Below are 20,148 nucleotides of genomic sequence, written 5' to 3' on the forward strand. Positions count from 1 at the left end.
TGTGAAGTGGTCATGCTTCAGAAACTCGAAAATTACTCCTGCAAACGACCAATTACAAGGTAATCAGACCTATTCAGAAACCTGTGTTGGGGTTAGAAGCCCTTTGTGCAGCTGAATATTTTCCTCTGAAGGCAGAGTAAAAAGCCATCATCTAATTCTGTAATGTAAACAATATAATAATTACATGCATACTGATAAAGAATGAGGAGATCAAAGCCAGAAACCCCTCGCCAAGTCTAGTTGGCAAATGACAACGTCAGTGGTGCGCGGGCGTCCACAGAGCAAAAAGCACGTCTGGGTGATTCCCTGGTAGGAAGGCCCATCTCGCATCCCACAAAGTGTCCACAATGCCACGAATGCAGGCTCACTGTGTGCGAGGTCCCATGATGAGTAGGTTCACTGATATAATCAGTGGGCCACATGGCCACAGGGGCTCTTAACTGGGCTTCCACGAACTCTTTTTTTCCTTCAATATTTCTATCGCTGTATTTCAATATAATTACTTTCCTTAGTAAATCGACAAGTATTTATTGTGTTTACTATGTGCCAGGCACTGTGCTAACCACTGGTAATACAATTATGAGTAGATAGTTTTCATTTTTGGGGGGTCATCTTATGTATTTTATTTCATGCATTTTAAAATTTAGAGGAAGTTAACTGGCTCAGTGAATAGAGTATTGAACTTGGAGTCAGGCATACTTGAGTTCAAATTCAGCCTAGCTGTGTGACCCTAGGCAACTTAATCAATCTCTGCCTCAGTTTCCCCATCTGTAAAATGGGGATCATAATAGCAGACACCACTCAGGGTTGAGGTGGGGATTAAATGAGGTAATATTTGTAAAACACCTTGCAAAACTTAAAGTGCTATGTAAATAAAATAAAGCTATTATTTGAAGACATTCTGGAAAGGGGACCACGGGCTTTATCAGACCACCAAAGATGTCCAGGACACCAAAGATAGTTAGAACCCCTGGTGTAGTTGATAGAGCACTGGGCCTAAAGTCAGGAAGACCTGAATTCAAATCCTGCCTCGGATATTTACTGTGACATCCGGTGAGTGGATTCACAACTCTGGGTCTCAGTATCTTCATCTGTAAAATGAAGGAGGCTGGACTTGATGACACGTAACGTCCCCTCCAGTTATAAATTTATGATCTTTTGGCCCCTTGATCCTCTGCTTGCTGCCATCTGTTTCTTTTAGGCTGGACTTATGTAAAAAGCAAATTATAGAATCACAAAATTTAGAGCTGGAAGGACCCCAGAAATCATGCACTCCAAACCTGTGATGCTTAAACACGCATTTGTTTATGCACTCACTTGTAATCTGTAACCTCTCCCATTGAACCAAAAACAGAAAGAAAAAGAAAAAGAAAACACCCATCATAAACATTCGGAGTCCAGCAAAACCAAACCCACAGTGGCCATGAGCAAAAAGGTCGCTTTGTCTCTGCATCGTCAGCTCATTCCCACTCTGCAGGAGGTGAGTGACGCATTTCTTCTTCAGTCTTTCGGACTCATGGTCTGTCCTTGCATTGATCAGGGTTCTTAAATCTTTCCCAGCTGATTGCTGTTACTGTGTACACTGTTCCCCTAGTTCAGTTCACTCCACTTTGCATCAGTTCATACAAGTCTCGCCAGGTTTCTCTGGAACCATCCCCTTCATCACTTCTTACCGCACAACAGTGTTTCATTACATTCATACGCTGCAATCTGCTTAGCAATTACCCAACAGGAAGGCAGTTCCTTAGTTTCTCACTTTTAGCTGCTATGAAAAGAGTGGGTATGTATGTGTGTGTGTATACATACATACATACGTACACACATCTATGTATACATTTGTATATACACATACATATATGTATATAGGCATACACACAATATTTCAGTGTGTATGCACATGTATATGTATATATTATTTGTGTGTATGTCTATATACACATATATATTTTTTACATATGGACCATTTTCCTCTTTATTTTGTACTCTTTGGGGTATGTATCTAGTAGTTGTATCCCTGGATCAGAATGTGCATACCTGGGTTAGGTATGCACAATTTAGCAACTTTTTGCCAAACCTCATGATTTTACTGGTGAAGAAACTGAGGCCTGGGTCACTGAAGAAACTTGGCCAAGGGGAAAGAGGTGATTAAATGACAGGGCCAAGATTCAAACCCAGGTCTTTTGACTCCAAAGCCAGGGCTCTTCCCCCAATTCCTTAAAGCTTCATCACAACTACAGCCTAAAGTCTTTGCTACAAAGCAAGGTGAGAGGAGCTGAGGCACCAGAAAACAGACAAGAACCCACAGGGCCAGTGAAGGACAATTTGGAGTCATGGCTCCCTTCCCAACAAACTGCCCTTGAAATGATTCTATCTCTCTCTCTGCATCTTTCCTAACTAAAGAATATCAGTGACCACCAGCATGGCTGTTTCATCTCCTGTGGACAGTAACACCTAATCGAATGATTGCCGCACCAGTGCTCTCCAAACTTCTTCCAATAGTACACCCCTCTCAGTTAAAAAAAAATCTTTGAGGATACAACTCCAATATGTGTATATTTACTTATTTGCAATTACACACATTGACTGCTGTGCTAATAATAGCATATATCATAAAACTTAGACAGAAATGGAAATTTAGAAAAATAAGATAAAGATGAAATATAGTCAACAAGAAGCCATGAGAATTTATTGAGTAGGGGAGTAGCAGTGTCAGACCCGTGCTTTGGAAAAATCACTTTCACAATTATGTGTAGGATGGATCTGAGATGGAGGAGACTGGAGGCATGGAGCCCTATTAGGAGGCTACTTAAATATTCTAGGTAATAGCTCACAAGGGCCTGAACTAGAGTGAGGGCTGGGTGAGTAGAGAGAAGGGAACAGATGTCAGAGATACTGGGGAGGTCTTGAAATACTAAGATTTGGCAACTGGATATCTAGGAAAGGAAGGGATAGGAACCTGGGTTGCCTGAAGGCTAGAGGTACTAACAGTAATAAACAGATTTGGAAGAGGAGAGTATTTGGGAAACAAGATCAGCCCTGCAGAGCACAAGCCATCTGTACTGATTCATTATGAGTGACACTCTCTCTCTCTCTAATAATGCACATGAAGGGAGTGAGAGTATTACTCAGTTGTTCACTGCACCAGGGCACAGAACTGGTCCTCCTGTAGTGAAGTGACCTGGGGGCTACAAGTGTCGAGGGGAAATGTGGTTGTACTGTAGACAAACTCCTCAACTGGCCATTTTGAGAAAGAATGGGATGTGACTCATCTTCCTACCTTCTGATTGGTTGATCACAAGCCCCTCCCCTTGGGGTCAAGCTATGGAGAACGCTGACTTAGAGGATAAAACCCTATGAAAAAAATGAAGGCTTTTCTTCATTGATTATTAACCCTAGTGAAGAAGGAAGTATATGGTGGAAATCCAAGCAAGATCTGAAGTAGGAATACTCTCATTATTGGATCTGAGCTGATTATTCTTCCTTTTCATCTTTAAATGGTCCTATCAGCCTAGCTGTTTCATGACCTCAATCCTCAATTTCCCACCTCCGTGCATTTGCAGAAGCCATTCCCCACGCTTGGAATGTACTGCCTCTCAGAGTCCTACTCTTCCTTCAAAGCTCAATCCAAGTGCCAACTCCTCCCAAATCCTTCCCTGATTACCCCAGTCCTTAGACTTCCTCCCTCCTCAATTTTTCTTGTACATATTTATTTGTACACATATTATGCCCCCCTAGTGTGATGCCAAGTTGGTGTCTTTGTCTTACTGGTGCCTAGAACAGCCTTCCACAAAGCAGGTACTGAATAATATTTGTTGAATGAAATGGAATCTAGGACAACTTCCCCATCCCTCCCCCTCCTGGGCAGACCCTCGTTACCTCATAGGCATCTCTGATGTTCAAGGGCTGCCCCAGAGCCGCCACATGACCCACAATTCCCTTGTTCCATTCTAAGCGAATACAGCTATTGGAAGCTTCTTCCAGAGTGGAGCCTTCCGCGACGTCAAACAGGCGACTGATGAGGAATTTGTCATTGGAGCTGTCCTCACAAACCAGGAAAAGGGAATAGCGATCGGCAGAGATCAGCCCATGGATGTGTAAGAAGATTTTGTGACAAAGCGCTGCGACGTCTAAATGACTGGAAATATCTTTCACAAGCTCCAAGAGCCTTGAGCACTGATCTCCTGTGTCAGGACTAAACCTGGGGGGCTGCAGAGGCATCTGTTCCTTCTTTTCTGAGTCACAGAGGAAGCTCACAGTGCCTTCAGCGTCCTTGACCACTATGGGCCGGAGTGGCCTGTCAAACTCGGAGGCTGAGATCTTCCTGGTGGGGGTGCTGGGGGCAGTGGTCTCGGAACGGGGACTCTGTTGAGTAGGACAAGAGCAGGACTCCGTGTGACCTCTGACTCCTTCCTTACAGACTGGGATAGGATGAATTCTCTCAGCAAACCATGCATTGACCATCTCTCTGCAGAATGACATAGTAAAAAAATAATAATAATAATTCAATATTTCAAAGAGAGGAGGGAGAACGTAACTCACATTTAGGAAAAGTGATCAGAGGACAGACGATTAAGTATTTGATTTACCAGGAGAAATTCAATCAATCCACAAACATTTATTAAGTACTGACTATATGCCAGGCACCAAGCAGAGAGCCAGGGATATGAAGAAAGGGAAACAGAGCCACAGTATAACTCAGGGGATTTCTCAAATGCAGAAAGCAGTGCATATTTGCTTCAATTAACATTTCAGTGATATTAACTCTCAATTACCCATACAAAGATTATTTAATTATAACCTAGAATGCATCTCAGCTGCCTCCTCTACAATCATTTGGTTTTTGCTCACGGAATAAAGATGGAATTTTAATATTAACCTAAGGAGAATTGGATTAACAAGGCAAATCCAGTCGGGTTAAGCCTAAGGATTTATTCCAAAATGAAATATCAACGACTTTTCTAAAAGATGTCTGCTCTTTTAAATGATCTGTTAGGGCATATAATGTGGGGTCAGGCGAGGTAAGACCATCGTAAGGAAACAGAACACCCTTAAATTGCAAATGAAGAAAAATGTGTGTGCAATAACTACATATGTTTCTAATATACTCTTCTATCAAACAATCAGCCATAATAAGTGTGGATATGAATCAAGGTTGATTTCTCAACTAACTAGGCCTTGTGAGTTGTGTTCCTTCAAAGTAGCTATGGACACATATCCCATTAAAACTGCCGTTGCTCAGTCCCCTTCCCCTTCCTTTTTTCTTGCTTCCATCAGAGCCAATTTATAAGGTGTAAAAGAACATTCTTGTTAGTGAAGAGTCACAGCTCATTTTTCACCTGGCTCGATCATCCACCTCCGCTGAGAATGCCTTTTGTTCATTTCCAAAAATCAAATCTTGCCTCAAAGGAGAAAAGTGAAATGTCCCCACTGGGGATATTCCAGGGAATGTGTCAGACTTTTAAAAAAATTCAATTTTATTTTATTTTCATTCCCAAATTCTCTTTCTATCTCCCCCTACCTTATCCATTGAGAGAGTAAATCAAACAAAGCCCATCACAAATATGTACAGTCAAAACAATTTCCTGCACTAGCCATGTCTGTATATACATATATGTGTGTTTGTATAAACACACATGCTTCAATCGACACTGAATTCATCAGCTCTTTATCTGGAAGTGGCTAGCATGTTGAATCATGAGTCTGCTGGAATTGTGGTCGATACCGCTGTGCTGACGAGAGTTACTAAGTCTTTCACAATTGATTATCTTTACAATATTGCCATTACTGTATAACTTGTTCTGCTTTTGCTCACTTCACTTTGCATCAGTTCATACGGCTCTTCCCAGGTGTTTCTGAAACCATCAACTTCATCCTATCTTACAGTACAATAGTATTCCATTACATTCATACACCACAACTTGTTCAGACATTCCGTAATTGATGGGTTTCTCAACAGTTTCCAATTCTTTACCACCATGAAAAGAGCTTGAGCTAGAATGTCTGAAAGAAATTTAATTGAAGGGGTGATGGAATACCACCATCAAGGAAAGATACATGGAAATGAATGACTTAATGTATTTTTCCAAGAATGTCTTAAGCACTTACTACCTGGCAAGCATTGTGCTAAGCCCTGGGGATATGAATACTTTGTATTCAGTTAAGACTGTCCCTGCCTTCAAGGGGTTTATAATGTAATGGAGGAAATAGCATTTTTAGGGAAGTAGAGTGATGGCTTAGGAAAGTATTTTGGTTTGACAAGTTACAGGAATGGTAAGCGGAGCCTGAGGAAAGTAGAACTGATATACCTTTCCAAGGAGCAATGACAGAGCTGATTTCATCATTGTTTATCAGTTCAGAACTTAAAAAAGGAGAGGGATGATGCAATGATTTGTGAAGATTTGAGGAAGGGATGCAGGAAGGCCAGAAGGAAAGAAGGAAGAGAAAAAAGAAAAAAGGAAGGAAGGAAAAAAAGAAAAAAGGAAGAAAGAAAAAAAAAAAACCCTGTTTGCCTCAGTTTCCTCACCTGTCAAATAAGCTAAAGAAGAAAATGGCAAACCAATCCAGTATCTTTGACAAGAAAATCCCAAAAGGGGTCAGAAAGAGTCAGATACAACTGAAATGCCTGAACAACATCAAAAAATTTTGCATGTCTTAATATGCACAATAGATATTATACTGCTTGCTTTCCAATGGGCAGGGGAAGGGCTGGAGGAAGAGAAAGAATTTGGAACTAAAGTTTTTTTTTTTTAAAGAATATAAATACTTATTTTTTTTAAAGCAAGAAAGAATAAAGCCTTGCACTTAAGTACAGATATAGAACAGGCAAAACTGCAGTTGCTGAGAAGATGACTTAGGGATTTGAGACAACCACACCCCTAACGTGAATCAACAATATGCCAAGGATACTATGCCCAGTCCTAGGCTGTATTAATAGGAGGGCCTACAGGAGACAGGAAGGAAGAGCCCCAGGACACTGTGCTCAGGTCAGATAACATCTACAGCACTGAGATCACTTGTGGAAACCATATTTCAAAGGGGTCGTGGCAAAGTGGGACTCATATTAGAGCCATGCATCCAGGAGCAGGCAACAGAGGATGTCAAAGGAATGCAAAGCCATTCCACATAATGAAAGGTTGGCAGAACTAAGGATGTTAATCAAGGGCAAGAGGTGGAGCAGGCATAATCACTACCTCTAAATATAGGATGCTTGTCATGTAGAGGAAAAATTATCTACATTTTATAGCACCAGAGGGCAGAATAAGGACCAGTCAATTAATCAACTATCATGGTGGTACGATGGACATAGTGTTGGGCACGAGATCAGGAAGACTCTTCTTTCTGAGTTTAAATGTGGCCTCAGATACTTATTAGCTTTGTGACTCTGGGCAAAGCATTTAACCCTGTTTGCCTCAATTTCCTCATCTATCAAATCAGCGGTAGAAGGAAATGGCAAACCATTCCAGTATCTCTGCCAAAACCCCAAATGGGGTCATAAAGAGTCAGACATGACTGAAACAACTGAACAACAACAAAGCATTTCTAATGCCATGGCTAATATGTTCCAGATGGTGTTAGAAGATAAAGATAGAAAAAAACATATGGGGGCGGAGACAAGATGGCAGAGTCAAAGCAAAGACTTGCTTGAGCTGTCCCTCAGACCCCTCCAAATACCTGTAAAAAATGGCTCTAAACAAATTCTAGAGCAGCAGAACCCACAAAAAGACAGAGTGAAACCAATTTCTATCCCAAGACAACCTGAATGGTTGATTGGAAAGGTCTATCACGCCAGGCTGGGAGAGGAATGCAGTTCAGTGTGGGTGTACGTGCAAAGACTAGGCCTCAGAGAACCTGGAGCAGGCCTCGGGGGACCGAATCATGGGCAGTTATGGCAGTTTCCAGACTTCTCAACCCACAAATGCCAAAGACAACTTAGAAGGTCAGAAGGAAAGGTCTGTGACTGCAGTGAGAGAGAAGCTCAGTCCCAGCCCCAGTCCTGGCATGGCCCTGGGGCAGCAGCTGCTTCTGGAGCTCTCGGTCCACAGACTGAGGGGGAATCCAGTGGCTGATTGGAGGGACCTTGCAGGGATCTCTTTGCTGGCACCGAGGTAGGATTCTCTGGTTTTGCCCGTGCTTGGAACTGGGTCACAGTTCTAGGTAGCGATCCTGGGGCGAGGAGGAGTGCTGGCATGATGGAGCTTGCAGTGATGGTGGAGAGGAAATCCTCCTCATAGTTCAAAGGCATAAAAGAATGTTTGTGGTCATTCATAGACCAGAGGCCAGGCCAGGAAAGGAGTAAACACCTTGACCTTGATTGTACCACCTTGGAAGAACTGAAAATTTATAGGTCCCTAGAAGTATCTCTGAAAACAGCTGCACAAAACCCCTGAAGCTTGGGACAATACATTCTCTACACTGGAAGCAGACCCCTACCTTAACAAAGAGTTTAAAACTCAAGTAATTGGCTGGGAACATGAGCAAACTGCACAAAAAAAGTCAGACCATAGAATCTTTCTTTGGTGACAAAGAAGATCAAAACATACAACCAGAAAAAAGACAACAAAGTCAAAGCTCCTACATCCAAAACCTCCAAGAAAAATATGAATCAGTCCCAGGCCTTGGAAGAGCTCAAAAAGGATTTTGAGAAGCAAGTAAGAGAACTAGAGGAAAAACTGGGAAGAGAAATGAGAGTGATGCAAGAAAATCATGAAAAATAAGTCAACAACATGCTAAAGGAGACTCAAAAAAAATACTGAAGAAAATAACACCTTAAAAAATAGCCTAACCCAAATGGCAAAAGAGGTCCAGAAAGCCAATGAGGAGAAGAATGTCTTAAAAAGCAGAATTGGCCAAATGGAAAAGGAAGTTCAAAAGCTCAATGAAGAAAATACTTCTTTAAAAATTAGAATGGAGCAATTGGAAGCTAGTGACTTTATGAGAAATCAAGACATTGTAAAACAAAAACCAAAAGAATGAAAAAAAAATAGAAGACAATGTGAAATATCTCATTGGAAAAAAAACTGACCTAGAAAATAGATCCAGGAGAGATAATTTAAAAATTATTGGACTATCTGAAAGCCATGATCAAAAAAGAGCCTAGACATCATCTTTCAAGAAATTATCAAGGAAAATTGCCCAGATATTCTAGAAATAGAGGGTAAAATAGAAATTGAAAGAATCCACCAATCACCTCCTGAAAGAGATACCTAAAGGAAAATATTCCTAGGAATATTGTAGCCAAATTCCAGAGTTCCCAAGTCAAGGAGAAAATATTGCAAGCAGCCAGAAAGAAACAATTCAAGTACTGTGGAAACACAATCAGGATACCACAAGATGTAGCAGCTTCTACATTAAGGGACCAGAAGGCTTAGAATATGATATTCTGGTGGGCAAAGGAGATAGGATTACAGCTAAGAATCACCTACCCAGCAAAACTGAGTAAAAGCCTTCAGGGGAAAAATGGACACTCAGTGAAACAGAGGACTTTCAAGCATTCTTGATGAAAAGAACAAAGCTGAATAGAAAATCTGACTTTCAAATACAAGATTCAAGAGAAGCATGAAGAGGTAAACAGGAAAGAGAAATCATAAGAGACTTACTAAGGTTGAACTGTTTACATTCCTGCATGGACAGATGATATTTGTAACTCATGAGACCTTTGTCAGTATTAAGGTAGTTGGAGGAAAAAAATGATGTGTGTAGATAGATAGATAGATAGATAGATAGGCAGACAGACAGACAGAGGGCACCAGGTCAAATGAATGGGTGATATCTGAAGAACAAAATTAAAGCATGAGAGAGGATTATACTGGGAGAAGGAGAAAGAGAGAGGTAGAATGGGGTAAATTATCTCACATAAAACAGACAAGAAAAGGCTTTTACAGTGGAGGGGAAGCGGGAAGTGGAGAGGAAATGAGTGAATCTTATTTTCATTGGATTTGGCTTAAGGATGGAATAACATACACATTCAATTGGGTATGGAAAGCTATCTTACCCTACAGGAAAATAGGGGGGAAGAGGATAAGAGAGTGGGGGAATGATACTGGGGAGGTCAGATTGGGGAAGGGGGTAATCAGAAGCAAACACTGAGGAGAGACAGGGTCAAAAGAAAGAATAGAATAAACAGGGAGCAGGATAGGATGAAGGGAAATATAGCTGGTTTTCCACAACATGACTACTATGTAAGTGCTTCACATGACTACACATGTATAACTTGTATTGAGTTGCTTGCTTTCTCAATAAGGGTGGGTAGAGAGAGAGGAAGGGAGAAAATTTGGAACCCAAAGTTTTAAAAACAAATGTTAAAAACTGTTTTCACATGCAACTGGGAAATAAGATATACAGGCAACAGGGTATAGAGATCTATCCTGCCCTACAAGAAAATAGAAGGGTAAGGGGATAAGAGAAGGGGGGGGAGGATAGAAGGGAGGGCAGATAGAAGGGGTATTCAGAATGTATGCAATTTTGGGGTGGGGGGAGGGACAAGATGGGGAGAAAATTTGAAACTCAAAATCTTGTGGAAGTGAATGTTGAAAACTAAAATAAATAAATTAATAATTAAAAAAGAAACATTAAAAAAATGAAAGTGCCTGCCCTCATGAAACTTGCATTCTAACAAAAGAAAAATAATCACACAAATAAATATATACATGAAATATATACAAAGGAAGAAGGCAGAAGCAGAACCATGTATATATATAGTAGCAGCAGCATTGTAATGATACACTTTGAGAGAATTTGCAACTCTGATCAACACAATGATCCACCACAATTCCGGAGGACTCATAATGAAACATGCTATCCACCTCCAGATAGAGAGCTGATGGACTCAAACTGAAGACTGTTGCTTGTTTTCTTTTCTTTCTTTATTCTTTCTCTTTCTTTCTTTCTCCCTTCTTTCCTTCCTTCTTCCTTCCTTCCTTTTTTGGACAGGGCCAATGCAGGGATTTGTCTCACAAGAGGAACAAGAGGCAGATGGCTAGATTTGAGAGTCATCTTTATAGAAGTGATAATTAAGCCCCCAGGGGCCTTAGATATAGCTAAGTAACAGAATGAGGCAAAACAGAGGAAGGGAAATGCTAATGAGTCCCCCAAAATATGCTTCACATTCATACAGTCGTGTTGAGTGGACATTCCATTCCTTTGTATGGTGTCCCATAGTTAATTATTGAGACAGGCACTCCAGAACTCATCTTCCCCACCCATAAAATGAGGGGACTACAGCAGATGACCTCTAAAATCCCTTCCAAGTGTAAACCTATGCTACCATTTTCCAGTGAAGACCGAAAATATTTCCAAAGACAGAAAAGAGAGCACTGACCATAAAACATTCCTGTCATCATTATGGGGGTGATGGCTAAGAGAGAGGTTACCAAATGAAAAAGGCAAACTTGAGAAATTGGACTTGAAACCACATCCACGCAGCCCAGCATCCAGCCCACGGAATCAACAACAAGGTCGACCCAAATCCCTCACCCTCCACAAATATGCCCACTCCATATGGTAGGTCTCTAATTTGAATTCCTTTCAACCACAACATGGAGCATGCAGGAGAAGCCAGTTCTGAGGGTCAAAAAATTCACTTTGTATTAGAAAGTATCTCCTGAAAAAGAAAACAAACCAGAAAGAGTGTCATAGAGACCAATGAGCTTCGGCAGCTAGCTATACGATATCCCTCCCATCCTGTCTGAAACCTTATTTGCAGTCATCTACTTTTACAAAAAGTTCAGAATACTGTGATGAAAAAAACATAAATTAGGTATGAGCCATTTATTCATGGGCTCATAGATTTTGAGATGGTAAGGATCTTAGCGACCATTTACCAACCGTCCCCCTTCCATCTGATTTTATAGACGAGGACATTAAGGCACTTGTCCAGTTCACACAGCTAGTAAGTCTCAGAAGGAGTTTTTCTGACGCCCTCCAGGTCAGTGCTCTTTCCAATGGCTCACCCTGCTTCTCTTACCTCTCCCATTTACCCTTGACCAACAATGGAGGAAATGTTCACTTATTGGAGGTCTCATTCCAAAGCCCTTTTCTCATGACAACTTGTGAGGCTGACCATACAGGTATTCTTAAGAGCCCAAGCAAGCCAAAGCAGCACATGAGGCAGATTCATCTGGGGGTCAAGTGGCATTGGTATGGGAAGATAATCCCACTGAGGGTAGCCTTTGCCCAAGGCAGTCCAGGAGGGAAAGTCATACTTCAGCAAGACCTTGAGGTGAAGTCCAGGGACAGCAGATGTGGCAGAAATGACACCCATAACCCCTCAATGGTGGCACTTTGTCCCATGCTAGTTTATTATGACTCTGGGTATTATTATTATTATTATTATTATTATTATTATTCCCATTTTAAAGACTAGGAAAACTGAGGCTCCAAAAACTTACCCATGACTCTAGCTAATACATGCAAAGGCCTAAAATCAAATGTAAATCTCTGGACTCTAAGTCCATCACTCTTTCTACTATGTAAAACCTCCCCTGACTAGATAATTTCTTCCAGTGCTCAAAATCACCAATTAGTACTCATTTGTCTGAGTACATGCTGTTTCTCCCCAATAGAACATAATCTTCCTGGGAGCAAGCATTGTTGGCATTTGACCATTGTGTCCCCAGTGTTGAGCAATATTTCTACCTGCTTTTTTGTTCATCTGAATTTAATTGTATGTAAATTCTCACGTAGGACTACCTTGCAAGACCCTCTGGATGGCCTAGGAATTCTTAATGTTATTTTAGTGACAGAATTTACTTGATTTTCTGAACCATTATTACGATCTGTCCTTCATTAAATCAAATTCTAAACTTTCTGCATTCAAGGAAATACACTTCCTCTCCACAAATTCATTATTGGGTCTTCCACACAAATCCCCCTCCCAATCTTCTTCTCCTTCCCCTTCTTTCAATCTCATCCTTCTCTTGGTCCTTTCCCTACAACCTTCTCCCAAGGAAGACAGATGGAAAATGGAAGCTGGAGGTGGGGGAAGGTGTCAATGTCCTAAGAATAAATGTAAGAACTTCCTAAGAACTGGACAGGGACAGGGGATAGAGCCTGGGATTTTATTGGTAGAGGGAGGAAACTTCTTTTACCAATGCAGATCTTCAACATCTTTTCTTCCGTTTATATCCCAGAGAGTAGCCTAGAACACTGAAAGGTTAAGTGACTGGGCCAGGATCACACAGCTAATATGTGTCAGAGGCCAGACTTGAACCCAGGTCTTCCTGATTTGAGGCCAGCTCCCCATCCACTTTGCAAGGCTACCTCTCTAACTAGAACTGGTCAAAAACAATGGGCTGCTTCCTTTTAAAAATACTTTTTCAATTAATAATCTTTTATTTTTCTTTCCACACCTAACCTCTTCTTCACTAACAGTATTCAAGCAGTCTAAACAAGCATCCGGCAGTTGTCATAGACAGGAGCCATCATCCTATATTTCAGATAAGGGTAGGATTAAAGGACGTTTACACCTCCTGCTAAGGCAAAGATTGTAAACTATACAAAGTAACAGAAGAGTCTTGTGATTACATAGGGTAGGGACTGATTGACCTACTCCAAGAATCTCATTTCTTTATTACTTACTTCTCTTATAAGTAAGAGAAAACAGCGAGGTCTAAGAGTTAGGTATCAGGGTTCTCCAACCAGTTTTCTTAATAGCTAGCCACATAAAGGATGTTAAATCAGAGTGACTCTGAGTCTCACCTGCCACTTCTGTAAAATGGGTATGCCATCATCCACTGACTTCACAGGGCTTTTACAGTCACGCAATGGCAAAAAAAAATGCACATGAAAGGACATTGAAAATGAGAAAATATGACAGTGACAAAAATATGACAAAATATGACAGAAAGAGCCCTGAACCAGAGATGTCCTGAATTAATTGTATGACCTTCAGTAAGTCACTCAAGGTTCTTCGTTCATAATATTGGAGTGGTTGAACCCCGTTCAATGATCTCAGGGGTTTCCTCCAGGCCTAAAATCCTATGACTTCTAGATTACTACTTAACTGAATCCATGGCTCAAGAACTTTGTTGAACAGCCATATCCAATGAGCAGTTCATGGTATCAGGTTAAACAAGGCTGACAAAAAGCTGGACCCAGCAAGGGCCCATCTTTCTCTCCTTCCCATTTCATTCTTTATCCTACTGTTCTTTGATGGGAATGGGCATCTCACAGGGTACAGTGCTGACAAATGGAACAAAGAATAGATTCATAAACCAGCTAGAAGCAACCTTGTTGTTCCATTCCAGTGGAGCCAGGCCATGGTCAGAGGCTGAAGGGCAAAGCCAAGTCTAGGGTCACACTTTGGGGGCATCATTCTGCTCAAAGCCCCTTCCAAGTTACAAAGTCTTTAGTTCACAATGCTTTTTTGTTTAAGAGTTTGCTTCTGTCATGAGGTTCATGAAAAGCATCTGTTTGAACAAAACTAAACCAGAATGGAAGCTAGCGACACACAGGGAAGCCTTGGCTATCGCCTTAACCGACAGCAAATTAGAAAACTTCCATTTTAATCTAAGGACTTAAGTCTTGGGCACTTAGAAGGCATAGCAAGTCTTCTCAAAAACCAGATATAAGAGCTCACATCTTTACAGGCTTTTTAATACCCATAGGCACTTTTTATGGAACTAACTGGTAAACTAAAAAATGTGGTACTATTATCCCTATTTTATAGGTAGGAAAACTGAGGTTCTGAGAGTTTGACTTGTCTACCATTCTACAGCTCAGAAATGTTGGCACCTGGGCTCGATTCTAAATCCTGACTCTGAATTCAGTAATACATCCACTGTAGCATGGATTTCCCAGCTCCCATTCCCTTCTGGACGCAGGAGTCGAGAAGAGCTGGGTTCAAATCCCTCCTCGGACACTTACTAGCTGTGTGACTCTGGACAAGTCACATGACATCTCTGAGATTCAGTTTCCTCATCTGTAAAATGTGGGGGTTGGCCTCCACGTCCTCTGAAGCCCCTTCCAGCTCCGAATCTCTGATTCTACGATTGTTAATGGAAGACAAGGGACAGACAGTACAGCACAGTAGACACAAGGTTGGCCTTGGAGTCAGGAGACTTTGGATTATGTCCTTCCTCTAAGACATACCAGCTGTGTGAGCCTGGACAAGTCACTTAACCTTGTTTGCCTCAGTTCCTCATCTGTAAAATGAGCTGGAGAAGAAAATGGCAAACAACTCCTGTATCTTTGCCAAACAAATCCCCAAAATGGGGTCACAAAAAGTCAGACGTAACTGAACAAGAACAAAATTCCTTATTGTAAGCAAGATTTAAATTTAACAGCGAATTCTGTGAGAAGCATATTTATTGTCTTTTATCCAACATTAGATGGGATTCCAGATGTTATGGCTTGAGCAGCAAAGCCAATGACAACTTAATAGGAAAAGCAGCATCATTAGGAGTAATATTTAGCCTACTCTGATTCCACAAGATGTCTTTACAGCCCTCAAGAGGCTGAGCCCCTGGGATAATGTTAAACCATTGGCAGCATATACCCAAGGAAAAGGCTTCATGAGCTGGGAGGAACATGCAACCCTAGAGCTGGCCAAATCCACGACTGAGCAAGCAGCAACATCCGCAGTATCGGGAACCCTTCAGGCCTTTAATAGTAGGAAAATAAGTATAAAATTTGTGAGTGACTGAAGCAGAATGAAACAACGGAATCCTCAGAGAAAAACTGCTTACTAAACAAGTAGCAGCCACTTCCAATAGTCGTACACTTAAACAAGTCACGCACTCAAGAAATGAACAGCTTCCGTATTTTGAATACATAGCCTGGGTGTGACATAGACTCCTGATTTGTAAGCTGGCATCAGTACGTTCCTACAACTCTATACTCTCTGTCTCTCTCATGATCCGAGGAGTAATGTTTGTGTGGAAGTTATCCTTATTACTACTCCCTACTACATCGCATGAGCCCCTACCCGTGTGCTTCCTATTTACATGAAATCAACTGCCGTAACACTGCTAACTCTTAAAAATAAAACATTTACTAAACATTTATTGCAAAAGTAGGAATAATCTTAAAACCTACTCATCAAATGCCAAAAGCAGGATTAATCATAACATTTACTCAACAGAAGGCAAAAGCAGGAATAATCAAGCATCACAGTTAACCTATAAACTTGGGTTACAGTGTCCCATCAACACATGCAGTGTCTATTGGAAAGAGTGGATACACACTTAGAGAAATCTAGCAGAGAGGCACATGAGTGGAGAAGTCTTTGTACCTGGGGCAACTCAGAACTCTGGGCTTCAGACCTTGATATCCTTGATCCATTGAGGAACGATCCATACTACTTAAAGCTGCTTGTCTGCTACTTGCTCTTCCCTGCTCGTCTGCTGGCCGAAGCCTCACCTGCTTTGATCTCTGGTAGAGGAAGTGGTAATGAGCTCTCTTCATTCACGGCCACCCACGACAGCGTTTTGAAGAAAAAGTGATTGGCTCTTTCAATGATGACTAGTTCCCATGAGCCAAAGTATTCCCAAGCTCTTCATATCCACAAACACCAAGGGATCCTGCTTTGTCCAATCAGCTCCAAGCCTCTTCTCACAGCGAAACAAATGCAAAGCTTGTCTTCTTGCTCTGTTTCTCCTTATCAAGTCAGAGAGGTCAGTAGAGGGCAAAACAGGCAACCCTGAGATATTTACCCTTTCTCAGGCTTTAGATGCACCAAAAAGCAAAAGCAGTTCTGAACAAAGCTTCAAATGTCTCAAACAGGAGGCTCAGTGATACGTCTTTACCTCAAGAAATTCACGTTCCAGTTATGTATGAGCCCAACAGTATTTATACAAACTTTGCAGTTATTTGATTCATGATTGCCAATTATAAATTTCAGAACTCTAAAAACAGGCACTTGAGTGGCTGGATCCCAATGCCCTGGGGCTACTGGCAGAGCTCACATTGTGTTCATCTGAGGGAGAGAGAGTTTTTCTCTAGTCCTCAGAACAAGTCTGGGTGCTTCTCCTCAACATCTGATCTGAAGGGCTATTTATTTACAGGTGGATTTTTTTTCAGTTCTCCTTACACAAATGTTCTTTCTCTGCCTTTCTCAGCACCAAACTGTTCATATACAAAAGGAGTAGTACCTTACACACACACACACACACACACACACACACACACCACACAATTATAGAGAGCATGTGCATGTTTTTGTTCTTAAAATGAAATAGGAAGGACATCCTTGAAACTATCTGAAATGGATTTAATTATGCCAACAAGTATTAAATCATACAAATGAAATTCAATCTAGCAACAGAACTTTTTAATGAAATTTAAGCACTTCGCTTTGGTCCTTCCAGAATGCCTTTCATCCCCAATTTTCCAAATGCTTTATCATCTTTACTTGGGAGGTGATAGCGACCTGCCAAAGGTTTTTTAGCAGAGTAAACTGACCTGGTCAGTGGGTAAAGCCAATGATTCTGGCAGTAGTATGCAACATGCATTGAAGTGGTAAGAGAAGACAGGACAGTAGGTGTTGGTCAGGAGGTAATTACAGTTGTTTAGAGGCTGATATCTTGGTTGTAAGCATCTCATGCATTTACCATCGTATCTATACGGTAGCTAACACAGTGCCTTATACATAATAAACATCTAACCAATGTTGGACTGAATCATTAAGAAACATGAGAGCATAAAAAGTCACTGAACTGTCCATACTCTTTGATTCAGAGATTTTACTACTGGTGTATATCTCAGGTTAAAAATTAAAGCCAAGAAAGGTCCCATGTGTACAAGAATATTTTCGTGATAGAGATGAACTCTAAAAAATATTTGTCCATCGGTTGTGGAGTGCTGAACAAACTTTAATTGTAATACACAGAAACATGGGGAAATATACATAGACTGACACAGTATCAAACCATAAGCACAATGATGTAAATTGAAGGGACTGTTATAGGTCCTGGGATTTCTTTGGGATAGAGAATGACTGGAAAAGGAAACTCCCTCCATCAATGCAGGCTGGCACCATATACTATGAGGCTGTTTTAAGGAATTGCTTAGAGTACTTAGAAGTTAAGTGACTTGCTCAGGGTCATACAACCTGTATGTGTCAGGGGTAGGACCTGAACCCAGGTCTTCCTGGTGACAAGACCAACTCCCTACCCATTACATCACCCTTCAATGTATATGAAAAGAACAAGAAAATTCAACTGAAAGCTGTGTAAGGTAATGACCAATCCTGGCTTTAGACAAGAGATGAAACTATAACAACAATAATCATACAATAGTAATTAGCATGTATACGACGCTTTACACACACTGTCTCATTGGATTCTCACGACAACTCTGTGAAGTGGGTGCTATTATTATCCCTAGTTTACAGATGGGGAAACTGAGGCTGAGAGCAGTTAAGTGACTTGTCCAGGGTCTGTGTGATTAGTGGATCCAGGTTCATCCCCCAATGCAGTGCCCCACCTAGCTGTCTCAATGTACCCCCCTCCTTTCACTGGATAAGCAGATGGACAGTGGGTGTGGGAGGGCAGGTTCACTGGGTAAGGGAGATGGAAAAGGAGAAGTATATCTAGAAATGAGAAGGAAAGATGATGGATGGAAGGAAGGAAGGCATGAGGGAAACAGTGATGGAAAGGGGGAAGAAAAGAGGGCAGGGAGGAAGAAGAGAGCATGCCCAAGACTCAGAAGCTCTATTAAGAAGGGTTCTTTACCTCTTTTGAGTAATGGACCCTTTTGGAAGTCTGGTGAAGCCTACGGGCCCCTTCTCAGAAGAATACATTTAAATAATCGAAGGCAACAATAGACTTCAGTTAGAGATTATTGAAAATAAAATTTCGATCAAAGTCTATAGACCCCCTGAAATCTACCCACAGGTTGCAGGACCCCAACTAAGAACCCCTACATTAGGGGAACTTCACTTTGGTCTGGTTGCTTGCAGTAGGAGAGGAATCATCAGGCTTGGAGTCGGAGAATCCTGGGTTCAAATCTTGCCTGTCACCAGTTGAGAGATCATGAGCAAGTCATTGAACCTGAACCTCAATGTCCTAGCTATAAAATGGGGATGATAATATCCAGAGTACTCACCTCACCAGCTGCTGTGAAGGCTAAACGAGATAATGGGTGGAAAGTACTTTGTAAGCTTTAATCCCTAGATAGACACCAACTACTAATATTGTGTGAGGGATAATGAAAAGATATAGGCATTGAATCATCCAAAGACATAATCACATCTCCTGCGTTTCCAACTCTGCAAAATGTTATTTTGTTTTTATTTAATCTATTGTTCTTGTTCATCGGTCATGTGACTTAATAATTAACCCCAGACCAGACCTGACACCAAATTTCCTTTTCTGATAAAGGAGAAGAGGATCATTTATAAAGAAAAAGGAGATGGTTTTTAGTGGAGGGGAGTTCCAGAATTAGGTATTCTACATGAACATAGCCATGAGGCAGTAACCTTGGCTCCAAGAAGCATGGTAGATAAGTTGGGGTGACTGACATCATTAGTGGGATTTGATTTGAATTTATCGCTCATCTTCAGGGGAAAAAAGGCAGTTAATTAAAATAATAACATTAATTTTACAAAGTATTGCAACAAAAATATTAATGAAGTGTAGGGATAATCACTCACAATCAGTAATAGAAAAATTAACATCTGTCACCCAAAAGGAAGAAAAGGATTGGTAGAATAAACAAGTTAAAAACCTAGAGAGATACTTTTGGAACAAACAAGAGTAAAATCTGAAAACAGGAACACATCATTGGATTTGTCTAATGTAACCAAAAACACGTTGTCTCTGGATACAGTCTATAAAGCTGCTAAGATCAATAGTGGAGTCAAAAGGCCCTCCGTGGGTGACAGCCACACGAGCTCAGCCAACTACATCAATAACAACAGAAATGTTTAAAGACGTATCAAACCAGTGTCTGAGTCAAGTGGACTTTTTAATGGAAACAAAGGAATTTTAGGATGGCGATTTAGGGCCAGGTCATGACCAACACAAATTATAAAAAAGTTTATACTCAAAGACCCCATATTTAGTGATCAATGCAGAATATAAAAAGGCAGTATAAGATAGAAACTGCAACAAATCACTACAACCTATAAAAATTTAGCCCACACCAAACACTAAGCAAGTCAAAACTTGATGGTAGCTAAAATTATACATCACAAATTCACTATTTCTTTCA

The 20,148-nt window shown here is 41.0% G+C and overlaps 1 protein-coding gene across 4 annotated transcripts in view; it reads right to left on the bottom strand.

Moving 5' to 3' along the window:
* PDE5A (phosphodiesterase 5A) overlaps positions 1-20,148 on the bottom strand; it is a 186,235-nt gene that overhangs the window by 148,506 nt on the left and 17,581 nt on the right. For all 4 annotated transcript variants that reach the window (XM_027853712.1, XM_027853715.1, XM_027853714.1 and 1 more), the window contains exon 2: positions 3,877-4,465. In XM_027853712.1, the coding sequence (XP_027709513.1) occupies positions 3,877-4,461 (585 nt within the window). In that variant the 5' untranslated portion in view covers positions 4,462-4,465. The remainder of the gene's footprint in view (positions 1-3,876; positions 4,466-20,148) is intronic.

This window comes from Vombatus ursinus, unplaced genomic scaffold (assembly GCF_900497805.2).
Source record: "Vombatus ursinus unplaced genomic scaffold, bare-nosed wombat genome assembly UNPS02010193.1, whole genome shotgun sequence".
NCBI lineage: Eukaryota > Metazoa > Chordata > Mammalia > Diprotodontia > Vombatidae > Vombatus > Vombatus ursinus.